Source organism: Colobus angolensis, unplaced genomic scaffold (genome assembly GCF_000951035.1).
Source record: "Colobus angolensis palliatus isolate OR3802 unplaced genomic scaffold, Cang.pa_1.0 Scaffold51, whole genome shotgun sequence".
NCBI lineage: Eukaryota > Metazoa > Chordata > Mammalia > Primates > Cercopithecidae > Colobus > Colobus angolensis.
Genome location: NW_012118599.1, coordinates 10,882,602 through 10,898,024, shown reverse-complemented (window position 1 = coordinate 10,898,024; position 15,423 = coordinate 10,882,602). Strand labels below are relative to the sequence as shown.

General features: G+C 36.7%; 1 protein-coding gene across 1 annotated transcript; it reads left to right on the top strand.

Annotated features, from left to right (window-relative positions):
• Positions 1-544: 544 nt before the first annotated feature.
• On the top strand, positions 545-14,292 carry ENPP4 (ectonucleotide pyrophosphatase/phosphodiesterase 4 (putative)). Its single transcript, XM_011960299.1, has 4 exons — positions 545-795; positions 8,124-8,982; positions 9,638-9,808; positions 11,686-14,292. Exons 2-4 carry the CDS (start codon positions 8,157-8,159, stop codon positions 12,048-12,050), a joined length of 1,362 nt encoding a protein of 453 aa, XP_011815689.1. The 5' UTR covers positions 545-795; positions 8,124-8,156; the 3' UTR covers positions 12,051-14,292.
• The last annotated feature ends 1,131 nt before the right edge of the window (positions 14,293-15,423 follow it).

The window sequence follows — 15,423 nt, the reverse complement described above, 5'->3', positions numbered from 1 at the left end:
GCACAATCCCACATACGCGTCTGTCAAAGCACCCATTTCTCAGCTGTAACTCATTACTGGTTCCCTGCCGCAGGAACTGTGCTGCTTTTAACCTTACTTCTAAACTATTACCCAACTTCCCCTGTAAAGGTGCTCGCTTATCCAGTAAGACGGACAGACTTCTATGGTAGATCCACGTTTCATTTATCCCAACTCAGTGGATCTGGCTGAAGCCTCTCTAGACTTGTGCCGGACGTTGGTGCAGCCAATGTTGCTTTCTCCGCGGTCACCTAAGCTGCCAGGTGCACATTAAGTGGCAGAAGGCCATCGGCTTGGGAATTGCCAGAGGCCTTTCCCGGACTCGCTGGTTTTCAGGTTCCCTGAAAGGCATCCAGATCTAGGATGATAAGAAAAGGGCGTGGTGGGAGAGTGGAATGAACCTCTCTACTCTTAGGTCCAATTCGACCCCCCCAAGAACCTGTCTAACCAATCGGAAAGAAAGTTACATTCAACTCAGGCTCTATCATCCAATCCAAGGACGTGTTTCAGACTCTGCTGCCCTGTCCCAGCCAGTCCCGAGCTGGTGCCGTAGGCGCTCGCCTGGCAGCTGCGCACATTCGGAGCGCCGCGAGCGGCGCAGATAGGGAGGTTGGGGCTGTGCCCCGCGGCGCGGTGCCCGCCACTGCGCAGGCGCCTCAGGAAGAGCTCGGCCTCGCCCCTCTTCCTTCAGGTCCCCCTTCCCCGCAACTTCCCACGAGTGCCAGGTGCCGCGAGCGCTGAGTTCCGCGCGTTGGAAAGAAGCGGCGGCGGCGGCTGGTGAGTACGCGCCTCGCGCGCTCAGCGTTCTGTGGGGCAATGTCACCCCCTCCCCAGTCCACGAGGGGCTTTGAAAATAGAGATGGTGAGACGATACCCTCTGACCCATTCTCCCCCACTACACGCACGTCCCCTGGGGCGCGGTGGGGACGTCCACGAAGAGACTGAAAGAGCCAGGGAGGTGGCGGGCCGAGGCGGAGGCCAGTAAGGGAAGAGGAAAGAAAATTTAGCAGGTGGTTGTGGAACTGGAGAAGGAAACCTGTGGTGGTAAGTGTGAAGGGAGGGAAGTCAGCTGAACGGTAGTGGAGGAACCTAAAGTGGGTCTGGGGTGAAAATGAGGCGAGCTGGGGAGGGGTCGCCAAGCTTTTGGTTTTGAAGGAGAACCACCCATGGCATCGACATCCGTCTGTCTGGGGAATATTAGATTAGAGTTTATGTTAATTATAGATATATTTAAGAACTAATTTCCTAGAAAACAAGCCAACCAAACAATAAAAGGTACATTTAAGTGCCTTTTTAAAGGGCTGGATTAAAAGCACGTAAGGACTTAAAAACAATGCTTCCTTTTCTTGTCACAACCACCCTATGAGATCATAGCATTCCCATTTTACAGATGACGAAAGTCAGGCTCAGAGAAGTGAAGGGACGCGTCCAACCAAGATTGTACAGCTAGTGACAGGCGGATTCAGCTTTACACCAGATCTGATTCCAGAAGGGCTTTGCTTAATCAGACAATCTGGTGGACCCAAGTCTGAAGGGAAGATTTGCCAACTACTGTGAAATATCAGCTGCTGGTTTCAGTATTAAGATCTTTTATTTCTTCTTCCCCCGGCCTCCCTCCCCCCCCCCACCCAGAGGTTGTTTCAAGCTATTTTAAGGAAATTAAGAGGCCTGCAGCACTTGTACATCTTCCCCCCACCTCCACTTAGATTAGTTACAGGATATAATATGGAATAAATTTTGATGAAACGACAAGGCGTAATGAAGGGAGGTATTTTACTATGTAGAAAGTAAGATACGTGTGTTTTGAAGATGCTAGAAAATTTTGCGTATGCTAGAAATTTCTGTGTATTTTACAGGATTGGAGAATAATTTAGAATCCTACGATCTTTAAGACCAAGGAATTTTTAGGGAGTATATGTTTTTCCTTAGACTATAAGAAAGCAACTGATAATAATCTAAAAGTAACGGCCTTATTTATAGACATAAAGTTTTTAAAGGTGTATAAGAGTTTCATTGTATTACAGAGCAGATGGCATGCTAATGATGACAAATATCTTTCACCATATCCTGTAACGGTTTATCCTCTCTTGGCTTCACATGGACTAAGAATGCCCCAGTGAGAGTGGACTGCATTCCATCCATGCAAGAACGTCTTCCCAGAGAAGTTAGAAGGTAGTTTGTTCCCTGAATTGAAGACTAACTCATTCTTCCAGTTGTTTTGGGGATATTTGGTTGCAGTTCAGAGAGGTCCGCTCTTTTTCTTCTCTTTAACATCTTTTGGGTGTGAAAAATTACAGAATTTCTTTCAATATTTTGTAATATAACAGTTTCATTCCCTGCAAACTTTATTTTCATTCCTTGGAAACTGCTTGAGAACTTCTCATTGTTGGTTTGTCTGTAGCTTAACACTCCCTGTTAGAATGAGACAGAATGTGGTAGACATGGATCCAGCACTGCTAATAAAAGAAGAGTTCTGTTACTAGTTTGGAGATTATTACCAGATTTGTTAACTTGCTATTGAGGACATGAAATTAGTAAGAACATAGTAAAGCAACTGATTGCTTTCTGAGCCCAGCCAATCACTGGACTTTAGCTTCATCATATACAAAGTCATATGAAAGGTTATCATATGCGAGGAGATGAGACTAAATTTTTCCTTCTGTATTTTATAGTTTCACAATAATATTCTGCCTGTCATAGTACAGACTTGGTTCCCCCCCCAACAGCTTTGTAACTAGAATGATAAAGGGAAACTAATTTTGAGGGCCTATTCTGTAACCTTTACACATCCCCATTTTACACACAAGGAAACGGAAGCCAGGAAAAGTTAGATCTACCCAAGATCACCCATCTACTAGTTGTGAGCTCAGGTTCTGGGACCCTTCTGACTTCAGTCTATAGTCTTTGCACTTTGTCTATAATCCTAATCCTGAGAACAAGGACTGCGACGCTTGGATGCCAGCAGTGTGCTGAGGGATTACTGAGCCACAGGATTAACAGCATGTGTTCCTGGAGCATCCTTTTAACTCAAGATTTGAGGAAGAAGCATTTTGATTAATATTTCGTAGGGGAGGATGGACACAGGTTTTTGGTCTGTTTTGCACATGGGAAGTGGTATAAAGCTTTCACATTAAAACACTCAAGTCTGTATTACGGAGTATAAAATTCACTTTTTTTTGAGGTAAAATGAGATGAAAGATGTTTCCTGTTTTGTGGCGGAACATTTAAGATTACAATTTCACTTCCCTCTGCTCTTTTTAAAAAAATAACAGTTTTATTGAGATATAAATCACACACCATTCAAGTCACTCATTTAAAGAGTACAGCTTTATGGAATTGTGCAACTGTCATCACAATCAATTTGAAAACATTTTCATAGCCCCCAAAATAAACTTTATACCTACTGGCATTTACTACCCATTTTCCCCCCAACCCCTAGCCCTAGATAGCTACTATAGTTACTTTTAGTCTCTGTAGATTTGCTGATTCTAGACATTTTATCTAAATGGAATCATACAGTAAGTGATTTTTTGTGACTGCGTTCTTACATTTAGCATATTTATCCAGGTTGTAAAATGTGTTAGCACTTCCTTCCTTTTTTTGTCAAATAATATTTTATTATATGGATATATCACATTTTATTTATCCATTCATAAGTTAGTGCACGTTGAGATGTTTCTACTTCTTGAGTCTTACAAATAATGCTGCTGTGAACATTTGTGTATAAGTTTTTGCGTGGACATATGTTTTCATTTCTCTTGGGCACATGCCTAATAGTAGAATTGCTGGGTTATATGGTAGTCCTATATTTAACCCTTTGAAGACTGCCAGAATATTTTCCAAAGTGGCTGTACCATTTTACATTTCCTGTAGCAGTTTATAACAGTTTCATTTTCTCTATCAACACTTGTTATCTCTTTTATTTACTCATCCTTCTGGGTGTGAAGTGGTATCTTATTGTGGGTTTGATTGCATTTCTCTGATGACTAATGCTGTTGAGCATCTTTTCATGTGCTAATTTGTTGATAAAAGATATGAGAAATATCTTTTTCAGATCATGCTCATTTTTTAATTAGATTATCCGACTTTTTATTATTGAGTTGTAGCAATTCTTTGTATAGTCTAGATACAAATCTCTTCAGATATATAATTTGCAAATATTTTCTTCCATTCTCTGTGTTGCCTTTTCACTTTCTTGATGGTATCGTTTAAAGCACGAGACTTTTTAATTTTGAAGTCCAGTTCATTTCTCTTTTTTGGTCACTTGTGCTCTTGGTGTGGTATCTAAGAACCCAGGGTTACAAAAAGTTACTCCTACATTTACTCCTACATTTTCTTTTAAGAGTTTTACAGTTTTAGCTCTTAACCAAGGTCTGTGATCTACTTTGAATGAGTTTTTGTGTATGGTATGAGGCAGGGCTCCAATTTGTTCTTTTGCATGTGGATATCCAGTTGTCCCTGTACCATTTGTTGAATTGTCTTGGCACCCCTCTGCTCTTAGAGGTAAATCTACTGGGAAATTTTTAGACATACTACAATATTCCATTTTTAGTAATTTCTCTAACAGCTTAGCGTTAAAAATAATACATTATGGTGTATGAATCTCAAACACACTGTTACAAATACGTACTCATAAATTTATGAGTATTTTTCCCTGTGAGAAGATACTGTGCCACCTATTTGCTGATTTAAGTCTATTCTGTTATTTGGTGTTGTAGAACAAAATTGATTAAAGTGTAAAGCCTGTCTTTCTTTTTCCAGATGACAGCCTGATTTATTATTTTTGTTATTTATGCCCCTGCTTTGATTGTTATATATTTGAAAAGTATAAGTTCTTTGTTCCCTAATACATGGCACATACATATACTTTTGTGTTATGGAATTAGTGATAGTAGATATTTGTTGAATGATTTTTTACAAAATGACCCAGGTGTCTGCTGAGCCAGCCTTCATAGGTAGGAACTAATTTTAGGATATTCTGGAAATGCAAACTAATACTGAAGAGCTATTATAGACCACCAAGATGAATGATGATTATACTTTACATGTTGTAATACATTTCAGAAAGATCGTGACAATGAAATATGGTGAATGGAAATTCAAGTTGGCAGTTATTTCTGTATTTATTTCACAGTAATTTGCATGCAAGTTGGGTCTGGATATTGGAGGGACTTGAATGTGACACTTAGGCATTTGGGCTTTTTGTATAGGCAGGGGGATCTTTTGAATGTATTTTTAATTAAGGGAACATGAACAGAGCTGTGCCCAGGGAAACTGAGTTGGCAGTAGATGTGAGGTGAGAAAGTGGAAGGTGGTTGAGGTAGAAAGGTGAATTAAGAGACAAAAGTGCTCTGGACAAGAGATATTGAGGTCTAAAGAAATATAGCAGTAGTAGAGATGGATGAGTGGGTAGCTGTTAAAAATGTTTGTTTCAAATGCAGGTTTCTGGCCTCTACTGTGGGCTGACTGAATCAGAATCTCCTAGTTATAGTGACTTGACAGCTGCACTTTTAACAAGCTTCCTTCAGTGATTCTTATGTCTGATGTGCTGTATTAGATGATGTGAAGATAGAATTGACTAGACTGGCAACTGATCATATACTCAGGGGATCTCTTTGTGACTGAGAGAATGGTGAAGCTATTTTAAAGGATTGGGAACTAAGGAAGGGGGAAAAGATGTGGAGGTATAGAGAATGCATTCCATCTGACACATATCAGATTGGATTTGGCAGCAGAACAGCTGTGCGATGGGATAGGACTGGTTGGGAATATAAAATAGTTACACAGGGAAAGAGCCAGAGAAGTAAATAGTGTTTTTCAAAAAGTAAATTTATGAGTATGTTTTCCCTGTGAGAAGATACTGTGCCACCTATTTGCTGTTTTAAAAGTCTCTGTTGTTGGAAAGAAATATTTGGATATGGGGAACTATACTCAGAGAAACCAGGGAATCTACTCAATCCAAGCTTTCATGGAGACCTGCATGCCCTTGACACAAGTTCTAAAATTGTAGCAACCCACATGACATTGTCATCTGATTGAACCCAGTTAAAACTCTATGAGGGAGGAGTTAAGTCACACATAAACATTGTGTTGGGGGCATAAAATACTGAATGAAAGGGGAAGTACCATTGTCTAGTTTCTTGATAGCTGAAATTGCTGAGATATGACTAGAGCTGTGTCTGTGGAAATACCCATATGCCTCCTCTACCCCTTATTAGGTTTGTTACTCTGTCCTTTGGAGAGGTGGTTTTGTTACTCTGCATTGTTTTTGGTTATTGGGGAGCACCAGGAACAAATGTTCCATGCACCATAGTCAGAAGGCAACCTGTCTCAGATTGAAACAGTAGAGATTTTCTAGACCCCAAGATCCTCATAAATCAGATTCTGTGCCTTTGGTCTTTCTAATTTTAAGTCAGTTTTTAAGAGGATCACAGCCTCTGTCAGTAAGTATTTGACCACAAGTACACAGATCCTCCAGGTGGCATGTTTGAAAGAAAGAGAGAAAGTATTTCCAGTCTACTTGAGAGAATACACAATACATGACTCCTGAACTTCATAATCATATTAGTTAACTTGCTGCTCTTCATACCTGGGACCTCAACATGCATACCCATTGCCATGTTCAGGATCTTCTTAATCTGAAATAATGCATTCACTTGTTGCATTATAACTGCAATCCCAGATCTTTGTAACTTTCACTGAAAGTTACTCTTAACTAATCTTAATTAGTTCTTTGACTTCACCAGAACCTCTAGTTGAAAAACTTCTCTGCTTCTCACATCTGTCAGTTTCAGCTTAGATGCTGCAGCCCAAATTTCAGCTGCTCTTTAGTTAGCATCTTCAACTTCCTTTGTCTTCCTTCAGTTTCCGGCAGAATCTCAAATCCAGGGAGGATCAGCTGCCTGTTTTGTTCATGCCTGTGCCAGGTTTACTGAGTTGCTAGAGAAAACCAGTCAACCGTGTCACTATGAAAATTCATGACAGCTGTCAACATTGACTCCAGTTCTACTGTTTCCTCACACTTTCTCCCATCCTCCACATTAACTATTTCAGATATTTTTTCTGTTCCTCAAACCTCTGAACCTTTTACCACTCTACTCCCTCTCAATAATTGACCCTACCCCTGGCAACTCTCTTCATCTCCAGCCCTCAAACCTGTCAACTCCCCTACCTTTGCTCCGTCTCTCCTGTTACAATGGAAGAGGCATCCTGTCCATCTAAAATGAATCATTCTGCCTAAATCACATGTCCTATTTTCTTAGAGGCCAAAGAAGATAGAGACTGAAGGCAGGGAGATTTATTAGGGAAAAGCTGTTTTTGTCATCAGTGAATTGCTTTTAAAAAAAGAACAAAGAATCAGAGATAGCTTTAAGCCTAGGGAAACTATTAGTGAAAATAGTTGTTGATTGCAAAAAGAAAGTTTAAGAGGGATGTGGTAATAAAATTCATTTCAATAGCTATTGGATTTCCTCATAAGTTACTGGAGCATCCATGTCCCTGTAGGCTTTGTATGTTTGTTAATCAACTTCATGTGACTATTGGGACACGTACAGACTGATGGGGGGCTTTTTTCTCAATAACATTTATTTCTTATCCCCCCTTTTTTTATAGCAATGTTTTCCACAAGAACTGGTAATAAGCCAATATGGTAGAATTTCCACCAATTATTTCTGTGGGTTAAAGAAACTATAAAGTACAATTTATTAAACCGGAAAAGTAATCATCATCTCTGGAGCCTCTGAAAGCTTGGCATTAACTTTATGTTATATAAAAGAATCATTTTAGTGTCTGCATCTATTTTTATTAAGCCTTTAGAGGAATTTCTAATGCAGCAAATGCGCATGACAGCCTAGGAGGAGTATTGATGTGGTATATAAAAAGGTCCCTATAAAGGATATAGGGCATATATATAAACAGGAAACTGGACAAGACAATTTTTATTTTTTCCAAGTTTAGCTTTATTTTTAAATAAATGGCATTATTTAAGTTAATATAGGTAAAGCTGGCATATAAATATTGGTTCTCTCCTCCTGTGGGCTAAAATTCTAAAACTTAACCCAAATGAAATAGCATTGCTACTTATGAATTATGTTTTTACATTTTAGGAACCCTGATTGCTGTCTTTCAACGTGTTCATTATGAAGTTATTAGTAATATTTTTGTTTTCTGGACTTATTACTGGTTGTAGAAGTGACTCTTCCTCTAGTTTGCCACCTAAATTACTACTAGTATCCTTTGATGGATTCAGAGCTGATTATCTGAAGAACTATGAATTTCCTCATCTCCAGAATTTTATCAAAGAAGGTGTCTTGGTAGAGCATGTTAAAAATGTTTTTATCACAAAAACATTTCCAAACCACTACAGTATTGTGACAGGCTTGTATGAAGAAAGCCATGGCATTGTGGCTAATTCCATGTATGATGCAGTCACAAAGAAACATTTTTCTGACTCTAATGACAAGGATCCTTTTTGGTGGAATGAGGCCGTACCTATTTGGGTGACCAATCAGCTTCAGGAAAACAGATCAAGTGCTGCTGCTATGTGGCCTGGTACTGATGTACCCATTCACAATACCACCTCTTCCTATTTTATGAATTACAACTCCTCAGTGTCATTTGAGGAAAGACTAAATAATATTACTATGTGGCTAAACAATTCGAACCCACCAGTCACCTTTGCAACACTCTATTGGGAAGAACCAGATGCAAGTGGCCACAAGTATGGACCTGAAGATAAAGAAAACATGAGCAGAGTGTTGAAAAAAATAGATGATCTTATCGGTGACTTAGTCCAAAAACTCAAGATGTTAGGGCTGTGGGAAAATCTTAATGTGATCATTACAAGTGATCATGGGATGACCCAGTGTTCTCAGGATAGACTGATAAACTTGGATGTCTGCATCGATCATTCATACTACACTCTTATAGATTTGAGCCCTGTTGCTGCAATACTTCCCAAAATAAGTAAGTAAACATTCAGCTGAGGGATACTATTATTTGAATGGGGCAATTGATTGGGGGGGGGGTGGGTTGTATAAAAGAATGAAGCTCTGGCTTTTTGTAGTTTAGAACCATATACTCAGAGTGGGATTATATGTTTTATTCCTCTTATTTACAAGTTTAGAGCAGTTGGCTTATGGTTTACTTATATGGGTTATGGTTTAGTTTCAAAGTGAGTATTTCTTTGCTTTTGATATATCTGATTATTTGCACTAATGGAAAAAGGAAATTTTTATCCTTCAACATCTTAGATTTTAGTGTGTGATGTTTAGTGGTGATAGTGTGAGGTACCTTTCTTCTACTGATCACAGAATTAGTAGTTAGTAGTAACATGTAATTAGTTTATGTTTACTTAGGAAGATACACCTGAAAAATGTCCCCTTTCTATAAAAGTCCACCATGGTAATCCACAAAGTGAAACAGATTTGTTAATGTTTGAGAAAGGTATGTGTTTGTGTGTATCAGTCCCCAACACTGTCATATTATTATTGTTCTGTTTTTTTAAGAAGTGATTTAATAGATGACGTTATCTATAATTTACTTCCAGTAATTCTAGGTAGACATATTTTTTCCTTATCAATCATAATTTGTTTCCTTTGCTGTTTCCTTTTTTTCTCAGATAGAACAGAGGTTTACAACAAACTGAAAAACTGTAGCTCTTATATGAATGTTTATCTCAAAGAAGACATTCCTAACAGATTCTATTACCAACATAATGATCGGATTCAGCCCATTATTTTGGTTGCAAATGAAGGCTGGACAATTGTGCTAAATGAATCATCACAAAAATGTAAGTATTTAGTTGAGATATTTCTGTTGTATCGTAGGAACAAATCATGCCTTGTGATACTGTTGTGTTAAGCGGGTACTTCGATTTAAAGAAGTTCACACAGAAGAATTAGTTCAATTTTCAACAAGATAATTCCCAGGTTTTCATTTCATAGCAATTTACAGTAATCACAATTTCACCTTTAAATTAGAAAGTAGATTTAAGAGTGAAGGCATAGTCCTACTTTCTTTCCAAAACTGCAATTACTGTCAGTAATTTTCAAGATTCATTCTCTTGATTTATACAAAATAAAAGAGAGAAGTAAAGAGACAGTAAAAGGGGAGAGATTAGCTAATCCTTGTTCTTGTGTGTGTTAAAAAAAATTTGTCTGAGTAACCCTAAGTCTTCCCCAGTGACAAAATCATTTACCTGAATGCTACAGCTATTTAGAACACTGGGCAAGAAGCAGAAAGTAACCAGACAAAAAAATCCACCAAGTGAACAAAACAGATACATCAAAATCTCTCCTTAAAAATGTATAGGAGAGAAAATGTATAGGGGAGAGTTACAGTTCTTGCCTCAAACTGAAGCTTATTTATCCATATTTCATATTCAATTCAAATGCTTTTTTTAAAATCTAATTTTGTGGCCTATAGTAGGGGTCAGCAAACTTTTTTAGTAAAGGGCCAGATAGAAAGTACTTTAGGCTTTGTGGGCCAGCTGGTCTCTGTCTCAGCTACTCAACTCTGCCTTTATTGTGTGAAAGCAGCCATAGACAACCTGTAAACAAATTGAAGTGGTGTGTTTCAGTGAAACTCTGGTTACAAAAAGGATGGAGGGCTGACCTTCGCTATGGGCTGTAGTTTGCAGTTCTCTGATATATAGCAATTTAGAAGTATCAGGCAAGCATAGGATAGACTCAGGGTCAATGAAGTTTGTATATTATTTACATCAATGTTATGTTGCATATTCGTTGTTGAAAACTGCAAGTATAGAAAAGCATAGGAAAGAGAACAAAAACTATCCATAATCCCTCAGTACAGATTTATAGGCAAATGTTAATTGTGGGCATTTCCCCCATCCAGTCTTTTTTCATATATATATGTGTGTGTGTGTGTGTGTGTGTGTATGTTTTAATATTGAAATCTTTCTATATATTCTGCTTTTTGTCATATTTTTTATTTTTATAATATTTCAAACATACCACCAAAGAATAATATAACAAATATCAATATACTCATCACTCAGTCACCTGTATGTAATATGAAAGTGGGAGCTTATTAAATACAGCTGGTGTACATTAAATGGCAACATTTGTTAAAGCTAAAAATTGAGAATTTATTATTGGAGTTGTATTAGGGACTATCATATGCTTTTCTTTAAGTCTAACTTTTACTGGGATGGAGTCACCAGATTAGACAACACATTCAATGCAAGATCCTTCCTGTAACAATTGAGATAGGTTAGGCTGCAGATTTTCTTTTTCTCCATTTGCCGGCGTTACTCACTTCTGCTCTTCCCAGTTACACAGAACCCTCAGCCTGACCACTGTCTTTATAACTAGTACTGTTTGCAGCGAGCTTTTGCAAACAGTGCTGAGATTGCCAGGTGAAGTAAGTGGTAGTAGGGCTGAAAGATAAGTACATCAGGTTGAGAAGTGGTGGTAAAGTCTGAGGGTATGACCAATTGGGAAAAGGGGCATGTGTGTGTGTTTGTGTTTGTGTATTTGAGAAAGAGAGAGGGAAATAGGGAACATAGCTGAGCTGAAGAAATAGAAATTTTTATTTCTGGTCCCTTTCTGAAAGAATTGAATGTGTATATGTGTATATACTAGAAACAAGTTATTTTTTCCTAAAAAGTCTGATCTTATTTACTGATGTTGTTTTGTTCTTTTTCAGTAGGTGACCATGGTTATGATAATTCTTTGCCTAGTATGCATCCATTTCTAGCTGCCCACGGACCTGCATTTCACAAAGGCTACAAGCATAGCACAATTAACATTGTGGATATTTATCCAATGATGTGCCACATCCTGGGATTAAAACCGCATCCCAATAATGGGACTTTTGGTCATACTAAGTGCTTGTTAGTTGACCAGTGGTGCATTAATCTCCCAGAAGCCATCGCGATTGTTATCGGTTCACTCTTGGTGTTAACCACACTGACATGCCTCATAATAATCATGCAGAATAGACTTTCTGTACCTCGTCCATTTTCTCGACTTCAGCTACAAGAAGATGATGATGATCCTTTAATTGGGTGACAAGTGTTAGGGCTTATACAAAGTGTCTTTGATTAATCACAAAACTAAGAATACATCCAGAGAATAGTGTTGTAACTATGAAAAAGAATACTTTGAAAGACAAAGAACTTAGACTAAGCATGTTAAAATCATTCTATTGTTTTCCTTGTGTTTTGTTTTGGTGCATTTGCTCATAAGATAACCCTGACCATAGTAACATTGTTAGTAAATCATTAGGTCACATCTTCTAGTAGGAAATCATTAGGTAACATCAACCCTAACTAGAAATACTAAAAATGGCTTGAGAAAAAGACTTCCTCTGCTTTTATTTTGCAATGAAGATGTGATACATCTTTAAATGAAAATATACCAAAATCTAGTAGGCATGTTTTTCTAATAAATTTATATATTTGTAAAGAAAACAATATAAATCTTTATGCAATTTGTGAATTTTGTATATTAGGGAGGAAAAGTTTCCTATATTTTTATATTTACCTTTAGTTTGTATTTCAAGTACCCTCTTGAGGTAGGAAATGCTCTGTGTTGGTTAATAAAGTTGGAGCAGACAAAAAAGATATAGCAAATGAAGAAATATTTTAAGGAAACCTATTTAAAAAAAACAATTGAGACCATTTGATAAAAGCCTGAGTTGTCACCATTACGTCTTAAGCTGTTAGTCTTAAAGGTTATATCTTGAAGATTTTTGTTAATAAGAAATTCAGAAGAAAAGAGAGACAAGTGCTTTTCTCTCTATCTATGCTTTATGCCTTTATGTAAATTACTTGGTTGTTTGCGTGTGCCTGTGCAAGTGTGTTTGTGTGTAGTTGTGTGGACATTATGTGACTTACTATAGAAGGAGGTCAGAGACGGACTGTGGCCAGGCTTCCACATTCCTGAAACACACAGATCTCAGGAAAGGTTATTTTTGCACTTCATATTTGTTTACTTTCTCCTAACTCACAAGTTAAAAATCATAACTTAATTTCATTAACTTTCATCTTTTAACTCTCTCATGTTTGTTGTAACCTGAGGTATCCAAATGCTGCAGAAAAATTTATGACCCAAATACAAATCTCAAGTTGACTGGGACAGAATGAGGAATGGAGATTTTTATATTTATCTTACGTTTTAGGCTATAGAATAGTTAAGAAATTTTGAACAGAATTTAGTATCTTTTGGTCTTTCACACCATTCATATGTTAAGTGGCAGAATAGCCTTAGTGCTACCTCCACTTTTTTCTCCAGTATTTGCATCACAGAAATAATCCCTCTGTTTAACGTTTGTTCAGAGCCAAGGGTTTATTGTGAAGAACTGTCATCCTGCTTTTGCTAGCTGGTACCTTCTAGTAATCAAAATTAATATGAAGAAACTAGGTTGTACAGACTAGATTATATTTAATAGGGGAAGAATTGGGCTCAAGAACCATTCATCAGTACATGAGATAAGCAGTTAATAGTATGATCTGTAAAGTTTTGACAATATAAAATAAACTTGGTAACTGTTTTACAAATATAAAAGTGTAATAAATATGCAGCCCAGTTAAATGTTGATTATCTATGATGGAAAAGAAGAACAGTGGTGCCAGTCATCAAACATACAATGCATCCTATTGAGTCACTGCTAATTTCTTGAGTCTGGTATTTGCTGCTGGTTGTATTTGGGGTTGTTGAGAGGCATTTTCAAACCGTGTATAAATAATCCATGCTGTTGGTCATAAATTGACTGTATTAAGAACAGGAAAATGAATGAAATAAAAACCAATAGTACTAATTTTGCTTTAAAAAAATTTCCAATTTTTTTCACATAAAACAGTAATCCTAAAGGTTAATATTAACAGTTGATCTAAACAGAATAATAGAAAAGTTCTACTTTAATTTCCATTAAAAAGCGAATACCATTGACACATTTAAAGCTTTTCATTTAAAGAAGTAGATGTTTTTGAAGTATCTAAAATGGTAGCAGAATATTTTATACTTGGTCCTTGCAATGGTGTGAGTTTTAATGATTGCATTAGCGTGATTGGTGGTTTTGAGTTTCAGAAATCTATACTTGGCATCCAACTCATGAGTGGATTTTATATAGGATGGAATAGGAAGGGATGTCCTGTCAGTATCTTAACCCTTTCAACAAGACATTTACGTATTTGTCTTTCCTTGCATTCTCAAAATATTAACTTGACTTGTAAATTAAGCAAAAATTTAAAAAGTATATGTTGATGGGACAAGAAGAATAGTTTTTATTTAATAAAACATATATATTGAACTATGTGTTGATTCATTTGTATCTTTAAAAAAATTATCACTGTTAAAGCCATTGACTCCTTTAGTACACTGAGAAAATCTTATAGTAAAACTAGCCTTTTACATTAAGGTTTTGGTGTGTATTTTGTTAAATAACTAATATACTGCTCTATTTTCTGGGTAGTAGAAAGTATTTGGCTCCAGGAAACATTTAATTGTTTATGAAAACAATACCCCAAGGCAATAGGAAAGGTTTTGATTAAGTGTTTTTAATTCAGTCAGTGAATTCAGAATAAGTACATTCATGTATAACATAGGGACAGTTCTGCTGCTGTTATTTATATGCAGTTCTTATAAATAGCAATAGCAATAGAAAAAATAGAATAGCAATAGAAAATAGCAATAGAAAAAAACTTTCAATGTTTGTCTATAGGTTTTGTATTATTATTCCATTAGGTTTGGCTTAAGAATTTATAGAATTCTTGGAACATTAAAGGATTAAAATGTTTTTACATTGTTCTTGGGTGTCTCCTTCTTGTGCCCGTATCTGATAAGCTTTATGGATGATTGCATTTAATTCCTTTTATTTGGAGGGTTTTACTTCCTTGTTAACATGTAAAGTTATAAATGAAGGACAAGGAGGAGATGGAAAATGTGTATTTATTGTCAATTCTTAAAATAGTGTGTAAATAAAATAACATGAGTGTGCTTTAAAGAAATGTGTTATGTAGTGCCTTAATTTAAATTAAAATATTTTTGACTTCTCATTTGAATTCAGAATTAATGGCTTTGTTCATGATTTTAAAAATTTGTGTGAATAAAATCTATCAAAACATTCTGACTGTAATTATTAAATATAAAGTTCAGTGTCACTGGTGATTTTTACATTTGTTACCTTCTTGCAATATATTTACTGTGCTAGATGTTGACATGACTTAGTAATATTATAGAAGCCCTATTAGGTATTTATTAGGATTTTTTAAACCCTTTAACAAAAATTTTAAAACAGTATATAAATATACAATCCAGCATAAGGATATCATTGGAAAGAAAGCCAAGATAAGTTTTACAGAGCCTCCAGAGCTGTAATTTATTGGCTTATGGTAGAAGAGAAGAGGTTTGAAAAAAACCGATTATAAAATAGTGGGGATGG

What these genes read in the sequence shown, in the direction of transcription:
- ENPP4 (XM_011960299.1), top strand. Translation starts at nt 8,157, where the DNA reads ATGAAGTTATTAGTAATATTTTTGTTTTCTGGACTTATTACTGGTTGT. An exon ending in TGCAATACTTCCCAAAATAA is followed by an intron (nt 8,983 to 9,637) that starts GTAAGTAAACAT and finishes TTTTTTTCTCAG; the next exon opens with ATAGAACAGAGGTTTACAAC. An exon ending in AAATGAATCATCACAAAAAT is followed by an intron (nt 9,809 to 11,685) that starts GTAAGTATTTAG and finishes GTTCTTTTTCAG; the next exon opens with TAGGTGACCATGGTTATGAT.